General features: G+C 34.5%; 1 protein-coding gene across 1 annotated transcript in view; it reads right to left on the minus strand.

The window, feature by feature from the left end:
• Positions 1–4218: 4218 nt before the first annotated feature.
• LOC149963356 (ATP-binding cassette sub-family C member 1-like) overlaps positions 4219–14045 on the minus strand; it is a 29773-nt gene continuing 19946 nt past the window's right edge. The window contains exons 11-17 of the mRNA XM_090166393.1: positions 10142–10288; positions 9979–10075; positions 8689–8876; positions 7600–7776; positions 6487–6647; positions 5778–6004; positions 4219–4299 (exon numbers count right to left, since the gene is read on the minus strand). Coding sequence (XP_090022519.1) covers positions 6516–6647; positions 7600–7776; positions 8689–8876; positions 9979–10075; positions 10142–10288 — 741 coding nt within the window. The 3' untranslated portion in view covers positions 4219–4299; positions 5778–6004; positions 6487–6515. The remainder of the gene's footprint in view (positions 4300–5777; positions 6005–6486; positions 6648–7599; positions 7777–8688; positions 8877–9978; positions 10076–10141; positions 10289–14045) is intronic.

The raw sequence follows: 14045 nt of genomic DNA on the forward strand, positions 1-14045 counted from the left end.
GGCGATACCATTATATCGGACCGTTCTTCCTTCCGCTTCAACTCAACTCCTCGCGTTATTTAAACTTCTGCGTAACGAAGTTGAAGATGTTTTGGACGAAATGCCGTTGTTCGATCGCGCGAGGCTTTGGTTTCAGCACGATGGTGCGCCACCACATTTTGGACGCCAAGTTCAAGATTACCTAAACGAGCCTATCGGCGAGCGATGAATTGGACGAGCTTGACCTACGCCATGGCCGGCAAAATCGCCATGTCTCACTCCGTTGGATTTCTACTTTTGGGGCCGCTTAAAAGACTTGGTATACGCAACGGAAGTTCCAAACGAAGAAACAATACGCGCTAGAATTACTGACGCATTCAACGTTATCAGGGAAAATGCCGAAGCATTTCGTTCTGTCGATTCAATTAACCGATGATCGCAATTAAGCCGAGAGCACGAGGGAGGACATTTCCAACAATACCTTTAGGTTTTACATTATTTTAGATTTTTCTGATTGGTTGTGACCATGAAAACTCAAGATCCGCCAAAACATGCGTAACAACTCGAACGTCGAAGCAAAGCGTTTTAAGTATCAGTTTCGTTTAAAATGTATATCACCTAAGGGAACGTTTAAGGTTATTCAATATTAATTTTAAATTTTCTGCTATTTTGATACCAATAAAAAAACCGTTTTATTTTTTTCTATTTCACTGGCAGACTGTTTGCTTTACGAAGTTCAACTGGAAGATTGGGTAACCTATAGCTGTGCATTTAATTATATTAAATTCGTTTTGATAGTGTCAGATAGCAAGTAATTTAATTTTACTAAAATTTCTTTAACTATTATTTTTGAGTTTTAAGTAATGTAACGTTATAACTATCAAATCTAATGCCATATTAAATAGAAGCAGGTACACGCCCAATAATATTTTGTGAGTTCGCAAAATTTTATTGACGCGTGTACTACCTGCCAAACATATCAGTGTGCTCGTTATTTGTTAACACTTCCATAGTAATGATTGCTAAAACTCGCGTTGGATTGTATTTCAAATACTGGTATTTCAAATATAATTTTAAATACTATTTCAATATTTTGTATTTTATTTTAAATACCTTTTCAGTATTTTGTAATTTATTTTAAAAACTTTTTCAGTATTTTGTAATTTATTTTAAATACTTTTAAAGAAATGTATTTTTTCTTGTATTTTGAACAAATAATTTATCCATCAAATAGTCTCCATACAACTAAATTGTCCACGTCGTGCGACAAAACCCCATGAAGCCGCACAGGGCCGGATTAAGGGGGGCAGAGGGGGAAATTGGCCAGAGCCCCACGCAAATAGGGGCGCCGAATATGATACTTGAAATAGAGGAGTGTTAAGGGGGAGAGGTGCAAATGATGATAACTTTTAAATCGTTTTGAAGGCTCGATGGCAAATTGAATGGGCGCTCATGTGTCAGAGTTTATAGCCCAATGGACCGGTAAGATCAAAACCACACCATCGGAGGCCTATCATCAGAATACCCTACGACAGCGTCCACAGTCCGAACAGGTGACAAAACAAGCATGGGTAGCAGAACCACACTACTGATGGTCACACCGTCGACGCAAGCCACTCAACCCAGCAGAAGGTAAAACAAATGGGACGACCAGCCCGCCACTTCGCACACAGCAGTGGGATTAAGAGCGGATGCTCTGCCACCACCCACCTACGAAGGTGGAGAGCCAAGCCCTTTGGAGAGAACTCCTAAAGGGAACAACGGGCACACAGCAGCCCGCATAACCCGGCACAGCTGGCACCGGATATCCCGGTGGGACTCCAAAAGGCCGGAAGATGGGGTCGCCGGGCCCTCATACGGAGGCCCACCGCCCCACAGCAGGCTACTCAATACGCCGAGGCGGCCTTTTTGCCCGGACCCTCTCCGTTAGCCCGAGCCGAAGCTCAGTTACCAGCCCACACCTGACCGAAGTTGGAGGGGGAGATAGGACCATTTGAACGGAGCTAACATCTCCCAGTGCGCCACCACCCGTGATGGGTTGCAAGAGCCAGACCCCGACACCCCTGTTAAGCCACCAGTTATTGCATACTTTAACCCCTTGCGGGCCGAATGGGCGCTCAGGTAGATATTGCCCCCTGGCGCACTTCGGCTTAATGTGGACCCAAAGCCGAAAGCGGAAGAATTACGCGTAAGTCATATTCTACGCCACAAACTTGTGAAACATTCCGCTTATCGCCGGTGGTGTCGTTGAAGCATATTTTGATAAATTAGATTAACCTGTTCACTATATCCCTTTTAAGTACTAAAGCATTTTTTCAGCCCTTCAACAAATTAAAGTATTTTGAGTATTTAGTATATTAAAATCCTAAATTTATGTTTATTTATTTTTAAAACTATACGCTATGAGTATTTAAAAAGTATTTTATTTTAAGAACTTTATCCTAGGAGTATTTAGTATTTTATTTTTAATACTTTATCGTAGGAGTATTTAGTATTTTATTTTAAATACCGAGAGTAAAGAATTTTACCCAACACTGGCTAAAACGTAATCTTGTCGAAAACAAACGGAAATCGGCTTTACTAAACCCAACTAAATTATCAAATCTAATTTCAAGGTAACAAAAAAGAGCAAGCGCTTGAAAATTAAACCTTGAATTAATAGGATTAATTTGGATTCCATTTTTTCTAAAACAAACATTTCACGACGTGGCTATAAATAAACTCATGTTGTTTTTTACACATAATCTTAAGGATTTGTGTGTGTTAGTCTCAAGTATAGCCGATGCCGATGCCGCCGTGTCGCGCATATCTCTTCAACGGTTAGAAGAGTCAATGGTATTTCCTATTATACCATTCATAAAGTTTTCAAATTGGAGCCCTAGAAGTTGGGCATTTGCCCAATTTACTATTTTCGGTGGTTTCGCTTTATGTTGTAGATATTTTATTTAAAATTAGGTCCGATAACCTTTAAAAAATATAATTGGATAGGTAAATATTAAATTTAAGTATAGTTTTCCGGGTAATTTACGGGACCCCAATTTTCGTGTGTTTATACTTTAACCTAAAAATCTACATAACGTCCCTTAATTTAAGTCCGACTTTCATGAAAGTTATATTTTTGAATAGCTGTGGTTTCCATATAACCTAGAATTGCCATAACGTTGGTAAATTTTAATTCTAAGTAAGGTTTTTTGGTCAGCGTATACGTACCCCCTCAACTTCCAACATTGGAAATACGCGTGGTTATTGAGACTATACGCGAATTTATCTCTGACATTTTTCAAGGCCGTTCTTATATGACCCAAAGTAACAAATAAGTGTGACACTTATCGGAGCAGTACGCCATGCTTGCCACGTATGACCTGAAGTAACAAATAAGTGTGTCTTTTATCGGAGACCGTTCTAATATGACCAAAAGTATAAAATAAATGTGACACTTATCGGAGTAATACGCTATACTAACCACGTATGACCTGAAGTAACAAATAAGTGTGACACTTATCGGAGTAATACGCTATGCTTACAACTTATGACCTGTAGTAGCAAATAAGTGTGACACTTATCGGAGCAGTACGCCATGCTTGCAACGTATGACCAGAAGTACCAAATAAGTGTGATCAGAAGTAAAAAATTAGAAAGACACTGCTCGAAGGAATCTTCGATGCTTTCAAAGTAGGACTAGAAGTAACAAATAAGTGTAAATACAATTATGTGTGACCGTGGATATATATTGGTTGCGATACCGGCGTTGCAGGTTACTGTGAATAGCTCAAACAAACTTAACACATTAGAAGGATTGTGTGTATTCTGGCCGTCGTACGCCTTGTTCATTCTTAAAATAAATGAACTCTTCATCACAAAAGATTTTTATTTTTTCCGCGTGCTGTTTCTTATGAATGAAATTGCTTATTTAAATTAATTAAGTATTAAAAGTTAGTTTAATTTAAGGGGTCGTCCATACATCAATCGTTTCGTAACTTCGAAACGGTGGCTTAATCGAACAAATGCCATAGAACATTTTCGTCTTAAAATAACGCGTAGAACCCGCAGACGCTCGGTCCTTCCACCAATTTTGCAACATCCTTTATTTTAACTAACTAATTGATTTGTCATCATAAAAAAAGTATTCTGCTCAAATGTTTCACGATTATTTAAATGTAGCAGAAAATTTATGTAGTGAGAGAAGTAAAATGTTTAAGAAATAAATGATGGGTGCATAATGTTAACCAAATACTTACCCTTTTTATTTGATTATTTTTTGCCTCTGAAATTATCTTTTTTCCAACGATATCATCACAATTTTTTTCCAAATTTTCTTCCCTGAATTTACAAGTTAATATTATTTTTTTTAAATCAGGTAAATATTACGTAAAAATAATGTATTTCAGATTAAATGCCGAGTTGATTTCAGCGTGTTGCGGTCTACGGATCAATGTTCTTGATAACATTTCTTTATCACCCTAACAGCTACCATGTTTTTATTGTTTTTTTTTTTTCAGAACAATGGCGACTTATTAGCCATTACATATGCACACAAATCTTAAAAATGACGCTGTTAGAAAAACTGAACAATTATCTGCAAAATTAATTGCAAAATTAAGATTGTGAGACCACAGAAACTATGAATCTAATATGGAATTTTTGGATTACAAAATTATCTAGAGATTATCAAAATATTATAACAGTTGTGATACTTAACCATTATTGGACTGTTTTAAAAGATACGAAACACAATACAAAAAATCCTTTCACAACTCTGTTCTCTTTCGAATTGTAGAGTAACAACTGGGAAACCCTCAGGATTTTTTCAGGATGCTGTAACCTTTGCATCATGTAAGTTATAAGGTAAAAATGGTTAGGCCAAAAACTTTGAAAATTAGGTGTGGGATCTCATTCTTTGACTAGCGTAACTTAGTTCAACATATGAAAATGAACATTTGCATCAAACAAATATAATTGTTTATACCATTTTTGTAGTAGAATTTTCAAAGTTTAGAAATATCAGGGATAAATGTTTTAGAATTGAAACACCTCAAACAACGTCATTGTTGTCTTAGTTCTTTTATCATTAAAACAATTTACAGAAAAAAATTCAGTCGCTATCGTTTGTTGGTAGTTGTTAAGGGCGGAATATAAAGTATTTTGCAAAGAGCAGCCGGCTGACATCTGACCTTACTTTTGCCCTTTAGAGGCCAAAATCTTTGAAAATATTTAATCAAAAATTTTAATATTAATTTAATTTTAATAATTTATCTCTTAAATTATACTGTTACGAAAAAATTCAAATATTCCGTCCGAATTTTTTTACTTTTTAAAAAGCGCTTGAGTTGAGCAGTTAACATTTATGCAGGTAAATTGGTTAAGAAATGACAGTAAATGAAAATTACTTCTGGGTTGAAGATTTATAAATGGTATCAGTTCAAAGACGGTCATATGCTGGCAACTTGAGAGTTACTCAATCAGAAATTTTCGATGGCAAGATTTATTTCAATAAGCTTGCCTTTTTGACAAAAAGATGATAAATTCCATCCATTTTTAAGTTTGAAATTGAGTTAAGAATTTAAAGTCGGCCCAACAACATGTAAGAGTCAGGTGAAAGGTCCATTGGACATATAAGATCGGTCAACCGAATAATTCGCCCTAGGACCTTATTTGTTGAGGGGACGAGGTCGACGATCATTTTCTTAGGTTTTTTCTGAATAAGAAAATGTAGCAGAAGGCCTACTTTTAAGGGATTTGCGGGAAAACGTTCAAGATTTCAGTAGTCTTATAACTAGATAATAGATTATTCGACTTACCTTTTTGAAGTATATTTCGTTTTGGCAGCTTTCGATTTTTCTTTCTGAACTACCCCTTTGTTTTTAATTTCTTCTTTGTTTAACTCATTTAAGAGATCTTTGAACGGACCCTCTTTATCGAGCAATTCTTCGTATGTCCCTTTGCCTTCAATTATACCATTATCCATCACGTAAACAACATCGAAATGCGGAAGAAGAGACAGATTGTGGGTTATCACTATTCTCGTCTAAAACAAGTAATAAAAATTAAAATATTTCTTGGAAGTTTAATCACTCATGTTATCATTGATAAATTCATCATAATGAAATTTTACACAACAAGTTGTCGTTTTACACAGGTGCTGATAATCTTAGTCATTATCCAAAATAATGCTTAGTTTCGGAAGTGGGTATTCTGAAAATACCCCTATCTTCGGAGGTCATCGACTCGGCATTATTCTTAGCTATTCCTAATTTCTTAAGCTAGGGCTAATTTGATGAAAATATCAATTGTTAAAGTTGCTTTTCACTTGACAAAACCACGAGAGTCGACTCTGCTATGATAAATAAGTTTTTAAGAGCTTACAAAGTTTAATCACTAAGGAATTTTAGCTTCAGAATGACGTATTTTTTTCCTCAGGTGTATCAGGGATTGAAACATATTCAGTGTGTGAAAGGTGTCTTCAATAAGAGCCTTAACGTTAAAAAACCAGAAAGATTAGTAGCTTACTTTATTTTTAAGTAGTCCATTAGGTCCAATCACCCTCTCGAATAAATGGTGTTGGTGTCTACCGAACCCAAAGGATCGTCCAACAAGTAGATGTCTCGATCCAAGTAAATGGCTCTGGCTAAGCTCACACGTTGCTTTTGGCCCCCACTAAGGTTAATTCCCTACAAATATATTTAAAGATTAACAAAAATTTCAAACGATTTCTGTAGAGTTAAGCTGTTTGATTTTGAAAATTAATATTATACCGATATCACCAAAGTGAACATACTTTAAATCAAAGATAATATGCCGATATTCTAATAATTTATAATTTTTTTTATTAATTTTGAGAAGCTACAATTGATTTTAAATTGACGTATTATTTCAAAAGTCAATACAAAATTAGCATTTATTTTTTTCTGCACTTTTTTTTAATGATTTGGCGGTCGCTGTGAATCAAAAGGTAATACATTGAACTTAAGATTCCTTTTTGTTTCAAATCCTGTAATGATTCAAATTCGCTTATTTCATCTACGATATTAGCGAATAATTTATTGATATCAGTGGCGTATATTGAAAGTTAAATTACGCACTTATTTAACAAAATGAAAATTATTTATGCAAGTAATTGGCCAGGTGATTTAAACGTAAAATTTTGGCCAAAAAACTTTATCCGGAAATTAAACCATGAAATAAAAAATTTGTAGGCCTAACATTGTAATATTTCAACAAATATGTGTGGTCTTTTGACAGATATAGTTTATATATTATAAATAAAATTAACTGCCATCTGTCGAGTAAACGCCGTATAATATAATGCCGCACACAATCACATATATATATATATATATATATATATATATATAAATTGTTTATGTGGTACGGTCCTATTCAATAGCCTTGGTCAAAATTATATTACAAAGAGATTGTCAGATTTGATGTAACGTAATTTAAACTTATACCAAATTTGATTCTTTTTAACTCTAAAGAACTCAGAAACTTCAAAAACTAACTTAGAACTTTGAGAGTTACTATAATTATAATGACAATTAATTTCATGTTAAATTAAAAAATTAATTAAATCACTCAATGCAATGTTGAAAAGAATTGTTAACACAAATGGAATGAAATTACTTTTTCGCCAATTTCAGTTTCGTCGAAAGCTGGTAGAATGTTGATGTCTTCCTCCAAAGCGCACGCCTCAATAATTGTCTCGTACTTTTCTCGGTCCATCTCGCGGTGAAACAAAATGTTGTCCTTCAAAGATGCATTCTGAATCCAAGCTTGTTGAGGACAATAAGCCACAGTTCCCTACGGTATCGATATTCAACCAATACATATACAATGGGAAGTGACACACAGTAAAATAACAAATTTTCACTATTTTAAACCATATCTGTACCATATTATAAATGAATAAAGTACCAAGGAACTCTACGGGATGAGTTAAAGGGGAAATTCGACGGTTGAACTGAATTAAAATGCCCGTGGATTTACCAATTAACTGGTTCCGTTCGCGAGCTCCACGCAAAGTGATTTAACTTAAATATATCAAAAACTAAAGCCTTCGTCATTTGGTTTTACTCGAGTTAAACTCTATTTTAAATTGAAAAGTTTTAAATGGTAAATGAAACACCAGGCATTACGTGGCACACAAAGACGGCTAATCGTGCATTTCATAGCTACATGTTACAACATAATAAATACCTCAGAACCTTCGTTATTAACATGATTTTTGATTTTACTACAACGCTAACGGATTTTCCAGATGTTTGTTGAAAGGTTGCGTTTTACCCAAGGAATTCTTTTAATCGACTAGGCTCACTTCATAGGGGATAGAATAAATCACCACCAAAACCACATTTGAGACTTATTACACCAATACCCTCACGCTACCCACCAATCTTATTTTAACCCGCTTTTCCAGCCAACGAAAACGAAACGTTGGAATGTTGCGTTAGTTACGGGTCGAACCTATAGCATGGATATTCCGTTCAAATAACATGAGGCCACTTTGTGGCACACTCAAGCAGCTATAGTCTAAAGCCGAAAAATAACTTATCGCGATGTAATTGTGCCGTTGATAGTGGCAGGCAAAACAGAAAGGAATAGTGATTAAATAAAATAATTCTGAATAAAATCGAATGAGATTGCGGTGAAAGTGTATGACATTTTGTCAGGGAATGACCATCAAGTAACAAATAATCGGATTTTGAATCTTACGTTAACTGTGATCTCTCCGCGGCATTTTTCCGTTTCGCCAAGAACAGACGACAACAGAGAGGATTTCCCAGATCCGACTTTTCCTACAACAGCAGCCAAAATTCCTTTTTCAAATTCCAGACTTATTCCATGGACAACGGGCTCGTACGAAGAATCCCAAGTGAAATATCCATCAATGAATTCGATTGCTTAAAAAAAACAGTAAATAGCGCATAATCAAAGCTATTAATTAAAACCCATTTACCCTGTTTCACACTAACAAAGGGAAAATTTGTTACGAAAATACGCTTTTAAATAATAGGCACATCACTTTATCTCCTAGAATTCGGCTAAATCGAACATGTTAACTAATAATCATGATTTTGAAACTAAATCCATTTCGAAATAGAGCTGTTTTCTTTTAAATGATCTGAAAAACTTGTAAGAAGTTAAGTTAAGGTGAAGGAGTAATTTTAATTCATCAGCAACAATTTCAGCTTCTTTATATACAAGTATAAAAAATATGAATTTAACTTATTTTTCGATAAAGCGTGAAAAATTAAATCCCTGTGTGACTAAGACGGTATTTTAATGGGAGTATTATTTCTGGTTTAATAATATTTTTGTATAAAACCATATTATCATTAACTTTCTTCTACCGAATCGCATCACGAAACAGTCCTTGTTTTGGATGAAGAACTCGATACTTTGTACTTGGGACTATCCTACTCTATTTTTGGAGAGTTACTCGCAAAGTCAAACCAGGACCTAACGAAATGCATCCCAGACTAATTAAAGAAACAGATGCCACACTTTTTGCGCCCCTTCTGATTATCTACAACCAAAACATTTTGCAGTGAATTATGACAAATATTTGGAAAACGGCCATTTTCATACCCTTGAGATTAAATCTAACGCCTACCAAGTAGACGAATTAAATCGAGACGTTAAGCCTAACTTGCACAAGACGCAGATTTATACATTTTGTATGTTGGTATCGGTTTTTTTCGTTGTTAACCACTTTCTGACTTCAAATTATTGTATATTTTCAATAGGGTAAACTCTTTGCTTTTTCTGATCTTATTAGTAATTATTTATATGTACGACTTGAATTACTTTAATCAACAAATTTACTAGCTTAGACAAACCTCACTTCTAAAATTTCAATTTTTGGCATCTAAGTTTTAACAACTAAGCTGAAGGTAGTAACAACGTTTGTAACATTACATATTATCTCACTATTTTCTGTAACCATGCTAGAATCTCTTAATATAAAAACAATTATAAATGGAAAGATAACAATTCTGGTACCAGTGGTCTTTTTATGTTTTGAATGGCCAGTTTGAACGTAGGATTTAATTTCATTGCCGTTAAGAACTCTGTTAATCCGTTTGAATGACACCCTCAACTAAAAAGGAAAGCCAATAAATTAATATTTTAAACATAATAAAAAGTACTCAAGAATGAGGTTTACCATTGAAAGTTCATTGAACAAATTTGGCAAATATATAGAATTTGCAGTGATGGCGGAAAATATTTGCAAAGCTGTAAAGGCAATTGAAGGTGACAAGACATTATCATCATCCAACAAAACGAACATCGTGAAAGATAGAAACGTTCCCTGCAAAATATGTTGTTTACAATTAGAGAAAAATATAACTTTGTAAATAGCTTTATCGTTTTCATTCAAAGTTACTGAGGTACCTCCATATACATTTATTATCGAATTTTTAGCTAAATCTCTCGATAAAAATAAGACTATTATACAAAATAAAAGCCCACCCGGGGTTATTTTACAAGCATGCTAGCTGTTTTCAATATTAACACAAGCAATAATTCATAAAGCTCACATGATTAAATCATATTGCTTATTGTTTTGGTTAAGAAATTAGGAACCGATGAACTCATTGATTTCTGATAATACGGATTCACATCATGAAGTATAATAAAAATTAACTTTGACCTTTATGTTTTCCCAACATTGTGTTATTATCGATATAATTTTGAAACCTTATACATGTTTGTATTTAGGGAGAGATTCATACAACTTTAGGGTAGTGTGTTCAAGGAGATTTAATTCATTCTTATTTCAATGCATCTATAGCTAAAATAAAAACACATGAATTTGTTAGGTCAATTAAAATTTTTAATCACTATTTATTTTTTATTAAGTAGGCTTTTGACATTATGATAAGTATCAAACACTAACATCAAATAATTGTTTTTAAGTTTTGAGTCAAAGAGGTTCTTGAAAGCGAGTAATGATTTGGATATAGGCTTTACGTTAAAGGTCCAATTGCTCAGTTCTGATTGGCGCAGTTCCCAATAGCGCATATGCAATTGCACAGTTTCCCATATCCGCAGTTTTCCCTTTGCACGTTGTCCATTTGCGCTGTTTTCTGTTTGCGCAGTTTACTCATTTGCGCGGATTTATCATTTGCGTGGATTGGTTAAATTGCGCAGTTCTCATTTGCGCAGTTCCCATTAGCGCATATGCAATTGCGTGGTTTTCCATTTTAAGTTTATTTTATTCAATAGACAATGGTTTTTACTATGTCCACTAGGAGGGGTTATAGAATCACCGCGTGTGTGTGTCTGTCCTGCGACCACGTTCACATTTTCCGTTCAAAGCTTGATCATTTAGTACGTAGTTGCTAGGACTCTTTGCGTTCGCAGTTGCTACATGTAGGAATTATGGAACGAAGTCAAAGGGTTGGCAAAACCACCGTGCGACGGTGAGCGTTAGCGGATTAATTTGCGGTTGTGTTTGGTTTGGATATTGTTTTTGGTAAACGCTCACCGTCGTAACAGTTTTAACTCAGTTTGATTGGATATTTCGTTATTGTAATGTTTATGTGTAGGGTGTCAATGTTGAGTTTGTGTTATGACGGTTGTTCGTTTCCCTTTTTTACTTTAGGACAAATTCTCATTAATTACTCTACAGTTCTGACACACTTTTGGGTCGTATGTTACTTTTGATGTTATCAATGTCGTTTTCTTCACTCGTTATTTGTTATCAGTAGGTTTTTTTTCTGGATACGCTTTTTTGTAATATAGTAAGAATTTGTGTTTCAGGCAAAGGAAGGGTCTTATGTTATTTTACTGATCGTGATAACGTTGTTTTTTGTCTATTTTTCTGTATCATAGGTTTGTTCCTGTTTCATATTATTCTTTGTTTTTAACCTCCCCCCCCCCCCCGCGAAGTCGTCCAGTGTTAGAGGAGGTTTTAAAGTGTATGCATCGTGTTCTAAAATTTATCTGGTTGCATTCTAGTAACGTCGAAAATTTTAATTTGTTAATGGTAATTTGTTGTACTTTTTGATATAATTACATTTTCTATTGCTTAGTGTCTAAAATATTTGAAGTAGTTTGTGGCTTGATTGCGTTATATTTTTCTTCCGGTTCTTTTTGCATTGAAGCCTGATAGATTAAGTAAGTTTATATTTTATTATTCGTTATTTTTGCTCTGAAGCCTGATAGATTGGGTTATTATTATATATCTTCCATGGTATATTTTTGCTTTGAAGACTGATCGATTGAGTTATTACTATATATTTGTTTATGGGTTATTTTTGCTTTGAAGGATGATCGATTGAGTTAGTTTATATTTTTGCTATAATTGATTTTTTTTAAATCTAAAAATATACTCACATAACTCTGACTCGAAAATATTTTCATAAGTAAATTTTGTTATAACAATTTTGTATTTTTAAGAGAAATAAAAATTATTAAATTCTTATAAGGAATTTTTAGTTAAAGATTTAAATAGAATTTTCCATAGTAAATCACGTACACGGTATCCTGTTATTACAATAAGAGGTTATGGTTAAAAAACGCCTTTAGCCTGTGCTACTGTTTCTACTTAGTAACAATAATAGGTTCAATTTTTAAATTTACGGCCCACTTTCTTATTTTTCTAAAAATAAAATTTATCGCCGTTGTAACATTGTTGATTAAGCGTAGTTATATTGTTGTAAGCCGAATAAATCCACTCCGAGGAGAGGCAATATTACGGTCTTGACCGACTTGTTTGGGTCCGTTAACGACGAAAACTATACACCCGTGTTAATCGAGTCTATTTCACGTTGTTGTGTTCCAAAAGGAGCTGCTCTGTTCCGTAGTTGATACGGCAGCCAATAAACATGTTAACCTTTCATGATTAGTATCTGAAGACTTATATCATGGCAGAAGGTAAAGCTCCATGATGTGTTAAAAAAGCGTTGTTTATTGTGGGAGCATTTCAAAATTGAAGGAAGATTGGTTATTGGTAACATTTTTTCGGTTTCAACCGAAGTCGGTATGATTTTACTACTATGAGTGCCCCCCCCCCCCTAGATGGCGTTTTTGTTTCTCAATTTCCTGTAAAATGAAAATTCAGGGTACAAACGGGTACTTGACGAGAGTACCAATATTTTAGACTTGATTTTGTTAATATTTATATTATTAGTACCTCAATAATTTGGTTTTTGGCGTTTTGAGCACGTAGAGCACGTGATGCACGTGCAATTGTTTGATCATTTGCTAGATTTTAGGCCAAAGTAGACGAATATTGGGAGATATCGTTGGTCTCATTGGTTTTTGACCTACAAAATCAATTTCGACTATGGTGCCTTATCGTTCTGCGGCTTGTTCTGCGGGAATTAACAATCGCTGGGCAAAATGCAACATTAACTCATCCAAGGACAGTAAATTTGTGGCACAATACTTATTAGAGTATTGTTACTTGTCCATGTTTGGCAATAACCAAGATTGCAAATGGCTGCCACTTAGAGATATTTTCGCCAATAACATAAAATATTTGATGATAAATATTTTTCTCAAATATGATATAAGTTTATTATTTTAAAATGATGTTTTCTATTGTTCCCCTTATTGGCGGCGCCTCCCCAACCCAACCTAACCTAACCTAACCAGCTAAAATCTCCCCAATAGTAAACTGATATAAGCTTAACTTGGTGAAATAATCTTTAACAAAACGGCTGTGGACGCGTTCTGCAACGTGACAGATACTACATTTACCGCTGAGAAGAACAGCCGTCGAAGCACTCGAGAGCGTAACAGATCCAACATGTCCTCTTGGCCTAGAGGCCCAGAGACGGTGCATAGTTTCGTGGGATAATGTGTTATATATAAAAGAGAACAAGCCGCAGAACGATAAAGCACCATAGTTGAAATCGATTTTTTAGGTCAAAAACCTATGAAACCTACGATATATCCCAATATTCGTCTACTTTGGTCTAAAATCTAAAAAATGCTTTAAAAACACATGAAAAATCCGTTTAAATTTTAAACACTCTATAATATAATAAAAAAACTCATTAGTTTTGTCTACATATATAATTGTATCTTCGTGTACCCTACGGAATATCAAAATGTAT

This window comes from Leiobunum rupestre, chromosome 1 (assembly GCF_980474605.1).
Source record: "Leiobunum rupestre chromosome 1, qqLeiRupe1.1.hap1, whole genome shotgun sequence".
NCBI lineage: Eukaryota > Metazoa > Arthropoda > Arachnida > Opiliones > Sclerosomatidae > Leiobunum > Leiobunum rupestre.